Source organism: Heptranchias perlo, chromosome 21 (genome assembly GCF_035084215.1).
Source record: "Heptranchias perlo isolate sHepPer1 chromosome 21, sHepPer1.hap1, whole genome shotgun sequence".
NCBI lineage: Eukaryota > Metazoa > Chordata > Chondrichthyes > Hexanchiformes > Hexanchidae > Heptranchias > Heptranchias perlo.
This window is the reverse complement of record NC_090345.1, coordinates 52,610,456-52,626,956: the sequence shown is the minus strand read 5'-3', so window position 1 is coordinate 52,626,956 and position 16,501 is coordinate 52,610,456. Positions and strand designations below refer to the sequence as shown.

At 49.0% G+C, this 16,501-nt stretch overlaps 1 protein-coding gene across 1 annotated transcript; it reads left to right on the top strand.

Annotated features, from left to right (window-relative positions):
• The first annotated feature begins 4,150 nt into the window (after window positions 1-4,150).
• On the top strand, window positions 4,151-5,120 carry LOC137340360 (arylamine N-acetyltransferase, pineal gland isozyme NAT-10-like). The gene is made up of 2 exons (XM_068002780.1): window positions 4,151-4,405; window positions 4,506-5,120. Exons 1-2 carry the CDS (start codon window positions 4,151-4,153, stop codon window positions 5,118-5,120), a joined length of 870 nt encoding a protein of 289 aa, XP_067858881.1.
• Window positions 5,121-16,501: the final 11,381 nt, after the last annotated feature.

Here is a 16,501-nt window from a genome sequence, read left to right as displayed (position 1 = left end):
TCAATCAAGTTAGTCAAACACGATTTGCCTTTAACAAATCCGTGCTGGCTTTCCTTAATCAATCCACACTTGTCCAAGTGACTGTTAATTCTATCCAGGATTATCGTTTCTAAAAGTTTCCCCACCACTGAGATTAAACTGACTGGCCTGCAGTTGCTGGGTTTATCCTTACACTCTTTTTTGAACAAGGATGTAACATTTACAATTCTCCAGTCCTCTGGCATCACCCCCGTATCTAAGGATGTTTGGAAGATTATGGCCAGTACCTCGCAATTTCCACCCTTACTTCCCTCAGCAACCTAGGATGCATCCCATCCGGACCGGGTGATTTATCTACTTTAAGTACAGCCAGCCTTTCTAGTACCTCCTCTTTAACAATTTTTAGCCCATCCAGTATCTCAACTAGCTGCTCTTTTGGTATGACTGGCAGCATCTTCTTCCTTGGTAAAGACAGATGCAAAGCACTCATTTAGTACCTCATCCAAGCCCTCTGCCTCCATGTGTAGGTCTTCTTTTTGGTCCTTAATCTGCCCCACCCCTCCTCTTACTACCCGTTTACTGTTTACACGCCTGTAGAAGACTTTTGGATTCCATTTTATGTTGGCCGCCAGTCTATTCTCATACTCTCTCTCTGCCCCTCTTATTTCCTTTTTCACTTCCTCTCTGAACTTTCTATATTCAACCTGGTTCTCACTTGTGTTATCAGCCTGACATCTGTCATAAGTCCCTTTTTTCTGCTTCATCTTACTCTCTATCTCTTTCATCATCCAGGGAGCTCTGGCTTTAGTTGCCCTCCCTTTCCCCATCGTGGGACTATATCTAGACTGTACCCGAACTCTCTCCTCCATAAAGGCTGCCCACTGTTCAATTACAGTTTTTCCTGCCAATCTTTGATTCCAATTTACCCGGGCCAGATCTGTTCTCATCCCACTGAAATTAGCCCTCCTCCAATTGAGTATTTTTACTCTAGATTGCTGCATGTCCTTTTCCATAGCTATTCTAAACCTTATGATACTATGATCACTGTTCCCTAAATGTTCCCCCACTGACACTTGCTCCACTTGACCCACCTCATTCCCCAGAACCAGATCCAGCAATGCCTCCTTCCTCATTGGGCCGGAAACATACTGGTTAAGAAAATTCTCCTGAACACACTTCAGAAATTCCTCTCCCTTTCTGCCCTTTACACTTTTACTATCCCAGTCTATATTGGGATAGTTGAAGTCCCCAGTTATCACTACCAAATAGTTCTTGCACCTCTCTGTAATTTCCCTGCAAATTTGCTCCTCTATATCCTTCCCACTAGTTGGTGGCCTATAGAATAACCCAGTAGTGTAATGGCACCTCTATTGTTTCTTAACTCTAACCAAATAGATTCTGTCCTTGACCCCTCCAGGACATCCTCTCTCTCCAGCACTCAATATTCTCCTTAATCAATATTGCCATCCCCCCCCTCCTTTCTTTCCTTCCCATCTTTCCTGAACACCTTGTATCCAGGAATATTTATTACCCAATCCTGCCCTTTTTTGAGCCAGGTCTCCGTTATCGCCACGACATCATATTCCCATGTGTCTATTTGCGCCTGCAGCTCACCGACCTTGTTTACCACACTTTGTGTGTTTACACACATGCACTGTGAACCAGTCTTAGACTTCCTGTACTCTCTCAGTCTGACCCCACCTAATACTGCACTATTTCTTGCTCTAATGCTATCTGTCCCTCCCGATCCTTTGTGCACCTTGTTTCTCCTTTCCAATGCTACATCCTGTGCCCATCCCCCTGCCAAATTAGTTTAAACCACCCCCCCCCCCCCCCACAGCACTAGTGAACCTCCTACGATGACGTCGGCGAGTTGGGGCCGGCTTCCTCCTCCGCTCGGGATTTTCCTGATTTTCTCAGCTCCCTCGCCCACACGCATTTGAAAATCGGGACTAACATCTCTAAACAATGATAAGGCATTTATAACTTTTCAGTCCTAGCATAGAGAGACAACAGCTCCAAACATGTCTGTCTGGCAATATTTATCAATGAAAGAAGTGACCAGAGATAGCCGTGTCAGTGATCGAGACCATGGGAGTAGCAAGGCCATGGGAGAGGGTGAGATCGAATGGTGGCCATGAGTCAGTGCTGGTATGGAGATCTGGTGGCAGTGCTGGTATTATCATGATGTGGAGATGCCGGTGATGGACTGGGGTGGACAAATGTAAGGACTTGCACAACACCAGGTTATAGTCCAACAGTTTTATTTTAAATCACAAGCTTTCGGAGCTTACCTCCTTCGTCAGGTGAGTGAAGGGTTCTAAAAACACATAGCATATATAGTCAGAGAACAATGCCCGGTGATTACAGATAATCTTTCCAACTGTCCCCTATCACATCTCAGCTGGGAGACGATCTCATCAATCAAAGGTGTCGTTGGTGTTCAGACAGGTTAGCCACGGAAAACATTACATCCCAGTATACTGAATACACAATGGGTCAGATTACAAAGACAGAGAGAGAAAGAGTCCCGAAAGGCAGAGAGAGAGAGAGAGAGAATGTCCAGTTGTATTAAAAACAGATAACTTTTTTTCGCTGGTGGGGTTACATGTAGCATGACATGAACCCAAGATCCCGGTTGAGGCCGTCCTCATGGGTGCGGAACTTGGCTATCAATTTCTGCTCGACGATTTTGCGTTGTCGTGTGTCTCGAAGGCCGCCTTGGAGAACGCTTACCCGAAGATCGGAGGCTGAATGTCCTTGACTGCTGAAGTGTTCCCCGACTGGGAGGGAACCCTCCTGTCTGGCGATTGTTGTGTGGTGTCCGTTCATCCGTTGTCGCAGTGTCTGCATGGTCTCGCCGATGTACCATGCTCCGGAGCATCCTTTCCTGCAACGTATGAGGTAGACAACGTTGGCCGAGTCACAGGAGTATGAACCATGTACCTGGTGGGTGGTGTCCTCTCGTGTGATGGTGGTATCTGTCTCTCTCAACCAACAGAGTACCCTTCATCGTCCAGTACTTCCCCGGAGTGGAGAAACTACGCCATGTTCTCCGCAGCCTTCAACATGTCATCAATGATGACGAACACCTCGCTATGGCCATCCCCACAGCTCCACTACTCGCCTTTAAACAGCCACCCAACCTCAAACAGACCATCGCTCGCAGCGAATTACCCAGCTTTCAGGAGAACAGCGTCCACGACACCACACAACCCTGCCACGGCAACCTCTGCAAGACATGCCAGATCATCGACACAGATACCACCATCACACGAGAGGACACCACCCACCAGGTACATGGTTCATACTCCTGTGACTCGGCCAACGTTGTCTACCTCATACGTTGCAGGAAAGGATGCCCCAGAGCATGGTACATCGGCGAGACCATGCAGACACTGCGACAACGGATGAACGGACACCGCACAACAATTGCCAGACAGGTGGGTTCCCTCCCAGTCGGGGAACACTTCAGCAGTCAAGGACATTCAGCCTCCGATCTTCGGGTAAGCGTTCTCCAAGGCGGCCTTCGAGACACACGACAATGCAAAATCGTCGAGCAGAAATTGATCGCCAAGTTCCGCACCCATGAGGACGGCCTCAACCGGGATCTTGGGTTCATGTCACGCTACACGTTACCCCACCAGCGAAAAAAAGTTATCTGTTTTTAATACAACTGGACATTCTCTCTCTCTCTCTCTGCCTTTCGGGACTCTTTCTCTCTCTGTCTTTGTAATCTGACCCATTGTGTATTCAGTATACTGGGATGTAATGTTTTCCGTGGCTAACCTGTCTGAACACCAACGACACCTTTGATTGATGAGATCGTCTCCCAGCTGAGATGTGATAGGGGACAGTTGGAAAGATTATCTGTAATCACCAGGCATTGTTCTCTGACTATATATGCTATGTGTTTTTAGAACCCTTCACTCACCTGACGAAGGAGGTAAGCTCTGAAAGCTGGTGATTTAAAATAAAACTGTTGGTATTATCATGGCCTGGCTGCAGGTCAGGTGCTATCGGATGGAGTTAAGACTGGGTACTCCTGGGTATGGTGAAGAGTAGAAAATAATATTTAATAAAATGAATAAAACGCAAATCAATTACTAATTTTTGATGGGGACATCTTGGATTTTTATGGTTTCTCTTTAGGATCTTATCACAGAGAAAAATGAACCTTTCTGAATATTTTGCACAAATTGCCTATCAAGGGCCTTATGACAATCCTGACCTCGAGACACTAAGCAGGATACAGGAACACCACATCAAATCGATTCCCTTTGAAAATCTCAGTCTACACTGTGGAGGAACAATTGTGTTAAACATGGAAGCAGGCTTTGAAAAATTAGTGAGGAAAAAACGAGGGTGCTGCTGTGTAGAAAATAATGGGCTATTGTACTGGGTATTAAAGGAGATGGGATACAATGTGAAGATGGGCTATTGTACTGGGTATTAAAGGAGATGGGGTACAATGTGAAGATGGGCTATTGTACTGGGTATTAAAGGAGATGGGGTACAATGTGAAGATGCTGGGGACAAGATTATACCAACCATCACAGGAAAAGTATGATGCCTTGATAACTCATCTTATTCTCTTAGTGACCATTGATACCAAGCATTATATGGCTGACGCAGGCTTTCTATCATCCTACCGATTTCGACAACCCCTGGAGTTGATGTCAGGTAAAGAGCAGCCTCAGCTTCCTGGCACATTCTGCCTGACTGAAGACAACATCATCTGGTATCTGGATAAAATTGGGAGAAAATTGCACATTGAAGATAGAACCAATGTAAGTTCCTCTCTGCTGAACAAAATCACCCACCAAAAGGTCTACTGTTTCACCGTCAAGCCTCATAGAACTGAGGACTTTGAGAAAGTATTGACCTGCTTACTAACATCCCCTAAGTCCGTGTTTTTGAATGTTTCCATTGTCTGCTGGCAGACCACGAAAGGCTTTAACACTCTGTATGGACGGACCTACAGTGAGACCATTTTAAATGGTGAAGATGGAAAGGACCTGATGATCTCTAAAACCCTGTCTGATGAAGAGATACAACATGTGATCAAGCAGAAATTCAATTTGATCCTGGAGAAGAAGTTGTTGCCTGTGAACAATTTTAGTCATTTCCTGTTGGAGTAACATCCATCCAGCACAGATATTCCCTTTAGAAAATTAATCATTGTATTGGGCTAGAGATCAATCATTGTATTGTGGGACAGATCAATCATTGTATTGTGGGACAGATCGATCATTGTATTGTGGGACAGATCGATCATTGTATTGTGGGACAGATCGATCATTGTATTGTGGGACAGATCAATCATTGTATTGTGGGACAGATCGATCATTGTATTGTGGGACAGATCAATCATTGTATTGTGGGACAGATCAATCATTGTATTGTGGGACAGATCAATCATTGTATTGTGGGACAGATCAATCATTGTATTGTGGGACAGATCAATCATTGTATTGGGCTAGAGATCAATCATTGTATTGTGGGACAGATCGATCATTGTATTGTGGGACAGATCGATCATTGTATTGTGGGACAGATCGATCATTGTATTGTGGGACAGATCAATCATTGTATTGTGGGACAGATCAATCATTGTATTGTGGGACAGATCGATCATTGTATTGTGGGACAGATCAATCATTGTATTGTGGGACAGATCAATCATTGTATTGTGGGACAGATCAATCATTGTATTGTGGGACAGATCAATCATTGTATTGTGGGACAGATCGATCATTGTATTGTGGGACAGATCAATCATTGTATTGTGGGACAGATCGATCATTGTATTGGGCTAGAGATCAATCATTGTATTGTGGGACAGATCGATCATTGTATTGGGCTAGAGATCAATCATTGTATTGTGGGACAGATCGATCATTGTATTGTGGGACAGATCGATCATTGTATTGTGGGACAGATCAATCATTGTATTGGGCTAGAGATCAATCATTGTATTGTGGGACAGATCGATCATTGTATTGTGGGACAGATCGATCATTGTATTGTGGGACAGATCAATCATTGTATTGTGGGACAGATCGATCATTGTATTGAGCTAGAGATCAATCATTGTATTGTGGGACAGATCGATCATTGTATTGTGGGACAGATCGATCATTGTATTGTGGGACAGATCGATCATTGTATTGTGGGACAGATCGATCATTGTATTGGGCTAGAGATCAATCATTGTATTGTGGGACAGATCGATCATTGTATTGTGGGACAGATCAATCATTGTATTGTGGGACAGATCGATCATTGTATTGTGGGACAGATCAATCATTGTATTGTGGGACAGATCAATCATTGTATTGTGGGACAGATCGATCATTGTATTGGGCTAGAGATCAATCATTGTATTGTGGGACAGATCGATCATTGTATTGTGGGACAGATCAATCATTGTATTGTGGGACAGATCAATCATTGTATTGTGGGACAGATCGATCATTGTATTGTGGGACAGATCGATCATTGTATTGTGGGACAGATCGATCATTGTATTGGGCTAGAGATCAATCATTGTATTGTGGGACAGATCAATCATTGTATTGTGGGACAGATCGATCATTGTATTGTGGGACAGATCGATCATTGTATTGTGGGACAGATCGATCATTGTATTGTGGGACAGATCGATCATTGTATTGTGGGACAGATCGATCATTGTATTGTGGGACAGATCGATCATTGTATTGTGGGACAGATCGATCATTGTATTGTGGGACAGATCAATCATTGTATTGGGCTAGAGATCAATCATTGTATTGTGGGACAGATCGATCATTGTATTGTGGGACAGATCGATCATTGTATTGTGGGACAGATCAATCATTGTATTGTGGGACAGATCGATCATTGTATTGGGCTAGAGATCAATCATTGTATTGTGGGACAGATCGATCATTGTATTGGGCTAGAGATCAATCATTGTATTGTGGGACAGATCGATCATTGTATTGTGGGACAGATCGATCATTGTATTGTGGGACAGATCAATCATTGTATTGGGCTAGAGATCAATCATTGTATTGTGGGACAGATCGATCATTGTATTGTGGGACAGATCGATCATTGTATTGTGGGACAGATCAATCATTGTATTGTGGGACAGATCGATCATTGTATTGGGCTAGAGATCAATCATTGTATTGTGGGACAGATCGATCATTGTATTGTGGGACAGATCGATCATTGTATTGTGGGACAGATCGATCATTGTATTGTGGGACAGATCGATCATTGTATTGGGCTAGAGATCAATCATTGTATTGTGGGACAGATCGATCATTGTATTGTGGGACAGATCAATCATTGTATTGTGGGACAGATCAATCATTGTATTGTGGGACAGATCGATCATTGTATTGTGGGACAGATCAATCATTGTATTGTGGGACAGATCAATCATTGTATTGTGGGACAGATCGATCATTGTATTGGGCTAGAGATCAATCATTGTATTGTGGGACAGATCGATCATTGTATTGTGGGACAGATCAATCATTGTATTGTGGGACAGATCAATCATTGTATTGTGGGACAGATCGATCATTGTATTGTGGGACAGATCGATCATTGTATTGTGGGACAGATCGATCATTGTATTGGGCTAGAGATCAATCATTGTATTGTGGGACAGATCAATCATTGTATTGTGGGACAGATCGATCATTGTATTGTGGGACAGATCGATCATTGTATTGTGGGACAGATCGATCATTGTATTGTGGGACAGATCGATCATTGTATTGTGGGACAGATCGATCATTGTATTGTGGGACAGATCAATCATTGTATTGTGGGACAGATCGATCATTGTATTGTGGGACAGATCGATCATTGTATTGTGGGACAGATCAATCATTGTATTGTGGGACAGATCAATCGGACGGATCACCCGACATCGGACCACTGGGCACCGGACACGACAATGGCAAACCAAGCCCAGTCGACCCTGCAAAGTCCTCCTCACCAACATCTGGGGACTTGTGCCAAAATTGGGAGAGCTGTCCCACAGACTAGTCAAGCAACAGCCTGACATAGCCATACTCACAGAATCATACCTTTCAGCCAACGTCCCAGGCTCCTCCATCACCATCCCTGGGTATGTCCTGTCCCACCGGCAGGACAGACCCACCAGAGGTGGCGGTACAGTGATATACAGTCAGGAGGGAGTGGCCCTGGGAGTCCTCAACATTGACTCTGGACCCTATGAAATCTCATGGCATCAGGTCAAACATGGGCAAGGAAACCTCCTGCTGATTACCACCTACCGTCCTCCCTCAGCTGATGAATCAGTCCTCCTCCATGTTGACCACCACTTGGAGGAAGCACTGAGGGTAGCAAAATGTACTCTGGGTGGGGGACTTCAATGTCCATCACCAAGAGTGGCTCGGTAGCACCACTACTGACCGAGCTGGCCGAGTCCTGAAGGACATAGCTGCCAGACTGGGCCTGCAGCAGGTGGTGAGTGAACCAACACGAGGGAAAAACTTACTTGACCTCTTCCTCACCAATCTACCTGTCGCAAATGCATCTGTCCATGACAGTATTGGTCGGAGTGACCGCCGCACAGTCCTCGTGGAGATGAAATCCCGTCTTCGCACTGAGGACACCATCCAACGTGTTGTGTGGCACTATCACCGTGCTAAATGGGGTAGATTCAGAACAGATCGAGCAGCTCAAAACTGGGCATCCATGATGTTGTCTGTGGGCCATCAGCAGCAGCAGAATTGTATTCCAGCACAATCTGTAACCTCATGGCCCGGCATATTCCTCACTCTACCATTACCAACAAGCCAGGGGATCAACCCTGGTTCAATGAGGAGTGTACAAGAGCATGCCAGGAGCAGCACCAGGCGTACCTAAAAATGAGGTGCCAACCTGGTGAAGCTACAACTCAGGACTACATGCATGCTAAACAGCGGAAGCAACATGCTATAAACAGAGCTAAGCGATTCCACAACCAACGGATCAGATCAAAGCTCTGCAGTCCTGCCACATCCAGTTGTGAATGGTGGTGGACAATAAAACAACTAACGGGAGGAGGAGACTCTGCAAACATCCCAATCATCAATAATGGCGGAGTCCAGCACGTGAGTGCAAAAGACAAGGCTGAAGCATTTGCAACCATCTTCAGCCAGAAGTGCCGAGTGGATGATCTATCTCGGCCTCCTCCTGATATCCTCACCATCACAGAAGCCAGTCTTCGGCCAATTCGATTCACTCCATGTGATATCAAGAAACGGCTGAGTGTACTGGATACAGCAAAGGCTATGGGCCCCGACAACATCCCAGCTGTAGTGCTGAAGACTTGTGCTCCAGAACTAGCTGCGCCTCTAGCCAAGCTGTTCCAGTACAGCTACAACACTGGCATCCACCCGACAATGTGGAAAATTGCCCAGGTATGTCCTGTCCACAAAAAGCAGGACAAATACAATCCGGCCAATTACCGCCCCATCAGTCTACTCTCAATCATTAGCAAAGTGATGGAAGGTGTCGTCGACAGTGCTATCAAGTGGCACTTACTCACCAATAACCTGCTCACCGATGCTCAGTTTGGGTTCCGCCAGGACCACTCGGCTCCAGACCTCATTACAGTCTTGGTCCAAACATGGACAAAAGAGCTGAATTCCAGAGGTGAGGTGAGAATGACTTCCCTTGACATCAAGGCAGCATTTGACCGAGTGTGGCACCAAGGAGCCCGAGTAAAATTGAAGTCAATGGGAATCAGGGGGAAAATTCTCCAGTGGCTGGAGTCATACCTAGCACAAAGGAAGATGGTAGTGGTTGTTGGAGGCCAATCATCTCAGCCCCAGGGCATTGCTGCAGGAGTTCCTCAGGGCAGTGTCCTCGGCCCAACCATCTTCAGCTGCTTCATCAATGACCTTCTCTCCATCATAAGATCAGAAATGGGGATGTTCGCTGATGACTGCACAATGTTCAGTTCCATTCGCAACCCCTCAAATAATGAAGCAGTCCGAGCCTGCGTGCAGCAAGACCTGGACAACATCCAGGCTTGGGCCCATAAGTAGCAAGTAACATTCGCGCCAGATAAGTGCCAGGCAATGACCATCTCCAACGAGTCCAACCACCTCCCCTTGACATTCATTGACATTTCCATCACCGAATCCCCCACCATCAACATCCTGGGGGTCACCATTGACCAGAAACTTAACTAGACCAGCAATATAAATACTATGGCTACAAGAGCAGGCCAGAGGCTGGGTATTCTGTGGCGAGTGACTCACCTCCTGACTCCCCAGAGCCTTTCCACCATCTACAAGGCACAAGTCAGGAGTGTGATGGAATACTCTCCACTTGCCTGGATGAGTGCAGCTCCAACATCACTCAAGAAGCTCGACACCATCCAGGACAAAGCAGCCCGCTTGATTGGCACCCCATCCACCACCCTAAGCATTCAGTCTCTTCACCACCGGCACACCGTGGCTGCAGTGTGTACCATCCACAGGATGCACTGCAGCAACTCGCCAAGGCTTAGGAACATAGGAACTTAGGAACAGGAGTAGGCCATTCAGCCCCTCGAGCCTGATGCGCCATTTGATAAGATCATGGCTGATCTGTGATCTAACTCCATATACCTGCCTTTGGCCCATATCCCTTAATACCTTTGATTGCCAAAAAGCTATCTATCTCAGATTTAAATTTAGCAATTGAGCTAGTATCAATTGCCGTTTGCAGAAGCCAGTTCCAAACTTCGACAACCCTTTATGTGTAGAAATGTTTTCTAATCTCGCTCCTGAAAGGTCTGGCTCTAATTTTTAGACTGTGCCCCCTACTCCGAGAATCCCCAACCAGCGGAAATAGTTTCTCTCTATCCACCCTATCTGTTCCCCTTAATATCTTATAAACTTCGATCAGATCACCCCTTAACCTTCTAAACTTGAGAGAATACAACCCCAATTTGTGTAACCTCTCCTCGTAACTTAACCCTTGAAGTCCGGGTATCATTCCAGTAAACCTATGCAGCACTCCCTCCAAGGCCAACATGTCCTTCCGAAGGTGCGGTGCCCAGAACTGCTCACAGTACTCCAGGTGCGGTCTAACCAGGGTTTTGTATAGTAAGGCTTCTGCGACAGCCCCTCCCAAACCCACGACCTCTACCAGGACAAGGGCAGCAGGCACATGGGAACACCACCACCTGCACGTTCCCCTCCAAGTCACACACCATCCCGATATGGAAATATATCGCCGTTCCTTCATCGTCGCTGGGTCAAAATCCTGGAACTCCCTTCCTAACAGCACTGTGGGAGAACCTTCACCACAGGGACTGCAGCGGTTCAAGAAGGCGGCTCACCACCACCTTCTCAAGGGCAATTAGGGATGGGCAATAAATGCCGGCCTCGCCAGCGACGCCCACATCCCATGAACGAATATAAAAAAAAATACCCCAGCCCTGCTCTCGGTCACTGGTCCCTCTCCTTTATATCCCTGCACAGTTCTCGGTCACTGGTCCCTCTCCTTTATATCCCCGCCCTGCTCTCGGTCACTGGTCCCTCTCCTTTATATCCCCGCCCTGCTCTCAGTCACTCCTCCCTCTCCTTTTTATCCCCGCTCTGCTCTCAGTCACTCCTCCCTCTCCTTTATGTCCCCGTCCTGCTCTCAGTCACGCCTCCCTCTCCTTTTTATCCCCGCCCTGCTCTCGGTCACTCCTCCCTCTCCTTTTTATCCCCGCTCTGCTCTCAGTCACTCCTCCCTCTCCTTTATGTCCCCGTCCTGCTCTCAGTCACTCCTCCCTCTCCTTTTTATCCCCGCTCTGCTCTCGGTCACTCCTCCCTCTCCTTTTTATCCCCGTCCTGCTCTCAGTCACTCCTCCCTCTCCTTTTTATCCCCGCCCTGCTCTCAGTCACTCCTCCCTCTCCTTTTTATCCCCGTCGTGCTCTCAGTCACTGGTCCCATTCCTTTTTATCCCCGTCCTGCTCTCGGTCACTCCTCCCTCTCCTTCATATCCCCGCCCTGCTCTCGGTCACTCCTCCCTCTCCTTTATATCCCCGCTCCACTCTAAATCACTCCTCCCTCTCATTTTTATCCCCGCCCTGCTCTCAGTCACTCCTCCCTCTCCTTTTTATCCACGTCCTGCTCTCAGTCACTCCTCCCTCTCCTTTTTATCCCCGCTCTGCTCTCAGTCACTCCTCCCTCTCCTTTTTATCCCCGTCCTGCTCTCAGTCACTCCTCCCTCTCCTTTTTAACCCCGCTCTGCTCTCAGTCACTCCTCCCTCTCCTTTATATCCCCGTCCTGCTCTCAGTCACTCCTTCCTCTCCTTTTTATCCCCGTCCTGCTCTCAGTCACTCCTCCCTCTCCTTTTTAACCCCGCTCTGCTCTCAGTCACTCCTCCCTCTCCTTTTTATCCCCGCCCTGCTCTCGGTCACTGCTCCCTCTCATTTATATCCCCGTCCTGCTCTCAGTCACTCCTCCCTCTCCTTTTTATCCCCGCCCTGCTCTCAGTCACTCCTCCCTCTCCTTTTTATCCCCGTCCTACTCTCAGTCACTCCTCTCTCTCCATTTTATCCCCGCTCTGCTCTCAGTCACTCCTCCCTCTCCATTTTATCCCCGCTCTGCTCTCAGTCACTCCTCCCTCTCCTTTTTATCCCCGTCCTGCTCTCAGTCACTCCTCCCTCTCCTTTATATCCCCTCCCTGCTCTCGGTCACTGCTCCTTCTCCTTTATATCCCCGCCCTGCTCTCGGTCACTCCTCCCTCTCCTTTTTATCCCCGCCCTGCTCTCGGTCACTCGTCCCTCTCCTTTTTATCCCCGCCCTGCTCTCAGTCACTCCTCCCTCTCCTTTATATCCCCGTCCTGCTCTCAGTCACTCCTCCCTCTCCTTTGTATCCCCGCCCTGCTCCCAGTCACTCCTCCCTCTCCTTTATATCCCCGTCCTGCTCTCAGTCACTCCTCCCTCTCCTTTGTATCCCCGCTCTGCTCTCAGTCACTCCTCCCTCTCCTTTATATCCCCGCCCTGCTCTCGGTCACTGCTCCCTCTCCTTTATATCCCCGTCCTGCTCTCAGTCACTGGTCCCTCTCCTTTGTATCCCCGCTCTGCTCTCAGTCACTCCTCCCTCTCCTTTATATCCCCGCCCTGCTCTCGGTCACTCCTCCCTCTCCTTTTTATCCCCGCCCTGCTCCCAGTCACTCCTCCCTCTCCTTTATATCCCCGTCCTGCTCTCAGTCACTCCTCCCTCTCCTTTGTATCCCCGCTCTGCTCTCAGTCACTCCTCCCTCTCCTTTATATCCCCGTCCTGCTCTCAGTCACTCCTCCCTCTCCTTTGTATCCCCGCTCTGCTCTCAGTCACTCCTCCCTCTCCTTTATATCCCCGTCCTGCTCTCAGTCACTCCTCCCTCTCCTTTTTATCCCCGTCCTGCTCTCAGTCACTCCTCCCTCTCCTTTTTATCCTTGCTCTGCTCTCAGTCACTCCTCCCTCTCCTTTTTATCCCCGTCCTGCTCTCAGTCACTCCTCCCTCTCCTTTTTATCCCCGTCCTGCTCTCGGTCACTCCTCCCTCTCCTTTTTATCCCCGTCCTGCTCTCAGTCACTCCTCCCTCTCCTTTTTATCCCCGCCCTGCTCTCAGTCACTCCTCCCTCTCCTTTTTATCCCCGCCCTGCTCTCAGTCACTCCTCCCTCTCCTTTTTATCCCCGTCCTGCTCTCAGTCACTCCTCCCTCTCCTTTTTATCCCCGCTCTGCTCTCAGTCACTCCTCCCTCTCCTTTATATCCCCGTCCTGCTCTCAGTCACTCCTTCCTCTCCTTTTTATCCCCGTCCTGCTCTCAGTCACTCCTCCCTCTCCTTTTTAACCCCGCTCTGCTCTCAGTCACTCCTCCCTCTCCTTTTTATCCCCGCCCTGCTCTCGGTCACTGGTCCCTCTCCTTTATATCCCCGTCCTGCTCTCAGTCACTCCTCCCTCTCCTTTTTAACCCCGCTCTGCTCTCAGTCACTCCTCCCTCTCCTTTTTATCCCCGCCCTGCTCTCGGTCACTGGTCCCTCTCCTTTTTATCCCCGCCCTGCTCTCAGTCACTCCTCCCTCTCCATTTTATCCCCGCTCTGCTCTCAGTCACTCCTCCCTCTCCATTTTATCCCCGCTCTGCTCTCAGTCACTCCTCCCTCTCCTTTTTATCCCCGTCCTGCTCTCAGTCACTGCTCCCTCTCCTTTATATCCCCGTCCTGCTCTCGGTCACTCCTCCCTCTCCTTTTTATCCCCGTCCTGCTCTCAGTCACTCCTCCCTCTCCTTTTTATCCCCGCTCTGCTCTCAGTCACTCCTCCCTCTCCTTTTTATCCCCGTCCTGCTCTCAGTCACTGCTCCCTCTCCTTTTTATCCCCGCCCTGCTCTCGGTCACTCCTCCCTCTCCTTTTTATCCCCGTCCTGCTCTCAGTCACTCCTCCCTCTCCTTTATATCCCCGCTCTGCTCTCAGTCACTCCTCCCTGTCCTTTCTATCCCCGCTCTGCTCTCAGTCACTCCTCCCTCTCCTTTATATCCCCCACTCTGCTCTCAGTCACTCCTCCCTCTCCTTTATATCCCCCACTCTGCTCTCAGTCACTCCTCCCTCTCCTTTATATCCCCGCCCTGCTCTCAGTCACTGCTCCCTCTCCTTTATATCCCCGCTCTGCTCTCGGTCACTGGTCCCTCTCCTTTTTATCCCCGCCCTGCTCTCAGTCACTCCTCCCTCTCCTTTTTATCCCCGCCCTGCTCTCAGTCACTCCTCCCTCTCCTTTTTATCCCCGTCCTGCTCTCAGTCACTCCTCCCTCTCCTTTTTATCCTCGCTCTGCTCTCAGTCACTCCTCCCTCTCCTTTTTATCCCCGTCCTGCTCTCAATCACTCCTCCCTCTCCTTTTTATCCCCGCTCTGCTCTCAGTCACTCCTCCCTCTCCTTTTTATCCCCGTCCTGCTCTCAGTCACTCCTCCCTCTCCTTTTTATCCCCGCCCTGCTCTCAGTCACTCCTCCCTCTCCTTTTTATCCCCGTCCTGCTCTCGGTCACTCCTCCCTCTCCTTTTTATCCCCGCCCTGCTCTCAGTCACTCCTCCCTCTCCTTTTTATCCCCGTCCTGCTCTCAGTCACTCCTCCCTCTCCTTTTTATCCCCGCTCTGCTCTCAGTCACTCCTGCCTCTCCTTTATATCCCCGTCCTGCTCTCAGTCACTCCTTCCTCTCCTTTTTATCCCCGTCCTGCTCTCAGTCACTCCTCCCTCTCCTTTTTAACCCCGCTCTGCTCTCAGTCACTCCTCCCTCTCCTTTTTATCCCCGCCCTGCTCTCGGTCACTGCTCCCTCTCCTTTATATCCCCGCCCTGCTCTCAGTCACTCCTCCCTCTCCTTTTTATCCCCGTCCTGCTCTCAGTCACTCCTCCCTCTCCTTTTTAACCCCGCTCTGCTCTCAGTCACTCCTCCCTCTCCTTTTTAACCCCGCTCTGCTCTCAGTCACTCCTCCCTCTCCTTTATATCCCCGTCCTGCTCTCAGTCACTCCTCCCTCTCCTTTTTAACCCCGCTCTGTTCTCAGTCACTCCTCCCTCTCCTTTATATCCCCGTCCTGCTCTCAGTCACTCCTCCCTCTCCTTTTTATCCCCGTCCTGCTCTCAGTCACTCCTCCCTCTCCTTTTTATCCCCGCTCTGCTCTCGGTCACTCCTCCCTCTCCTTTATATCCCCGCCCTGCTCTCAGTCACTCCTCCCTCTCCTTTTTATCCCCGTCCTGCTCTCAGTCACTCCTTCCTCTCCTTTTTATCCCCGTTCTGCTCTCAGTCACTCCTCCCTCTCCTTTTTATCCCCGTCCTGCTCTCAGTCACTCCTCCCTCTCCTTTTTATCCCCGTCCTGCTCTCAGTCACTCCTCCCTCTCCATTTTATCCCCGCTCTGCTCTCAGTCACTCCTCCCTCTCCTTTTTATCCCCGTCCTGCTCTCAGTCACTCCTCCCTCTCCTTTATATCCCCGTCCTGCTCTCGGTCACTGCTCCCTCTCCTTTATATCCCCGTCCTGCTCTCGGTCACTCCTCCCTCTCCTTTATATCCGCGTCCTGCTCTCGGTCACTCCTCCCTCTCCTTTTTATCCCCGCCCTGCTCTCGGTCACTCCTCCCTCTCCTTTTTATCCCCGCTCTGCTCTCAGTCACTCCTCCCTGTCCTTTCTATCCCCGCTCTGCTCTCAGTCACTCCTCCCTCTCCTTTATATCCCCCACTCTGCTCTCAGTCACTCCTCCCTCTCCTTTATATCCCCCACTCTGCTCTCAGTCACTCCTCCCTCTCCTTTATATCCCCGCCCTGCTCTCAGTCACTGCTCCCTCTCCTTTATATCCCCGCTCTGCTCTCGGTCACTGGTCCATCTCCTTTTTATCCCCGCCCTGCTCTCAGTCACTCCTCCCTCTCCTTTTTATCCCCGCCCTGCTCTCAGTCACTCCTCCCTCTCCTTTTTATCCCCGTCCTGCTCTCAGTCACTCCTCCCTCTCCTTTTTATCCCCGCTCTGCTCTCAGTCACTCCTCCCTCTCCTTTTTA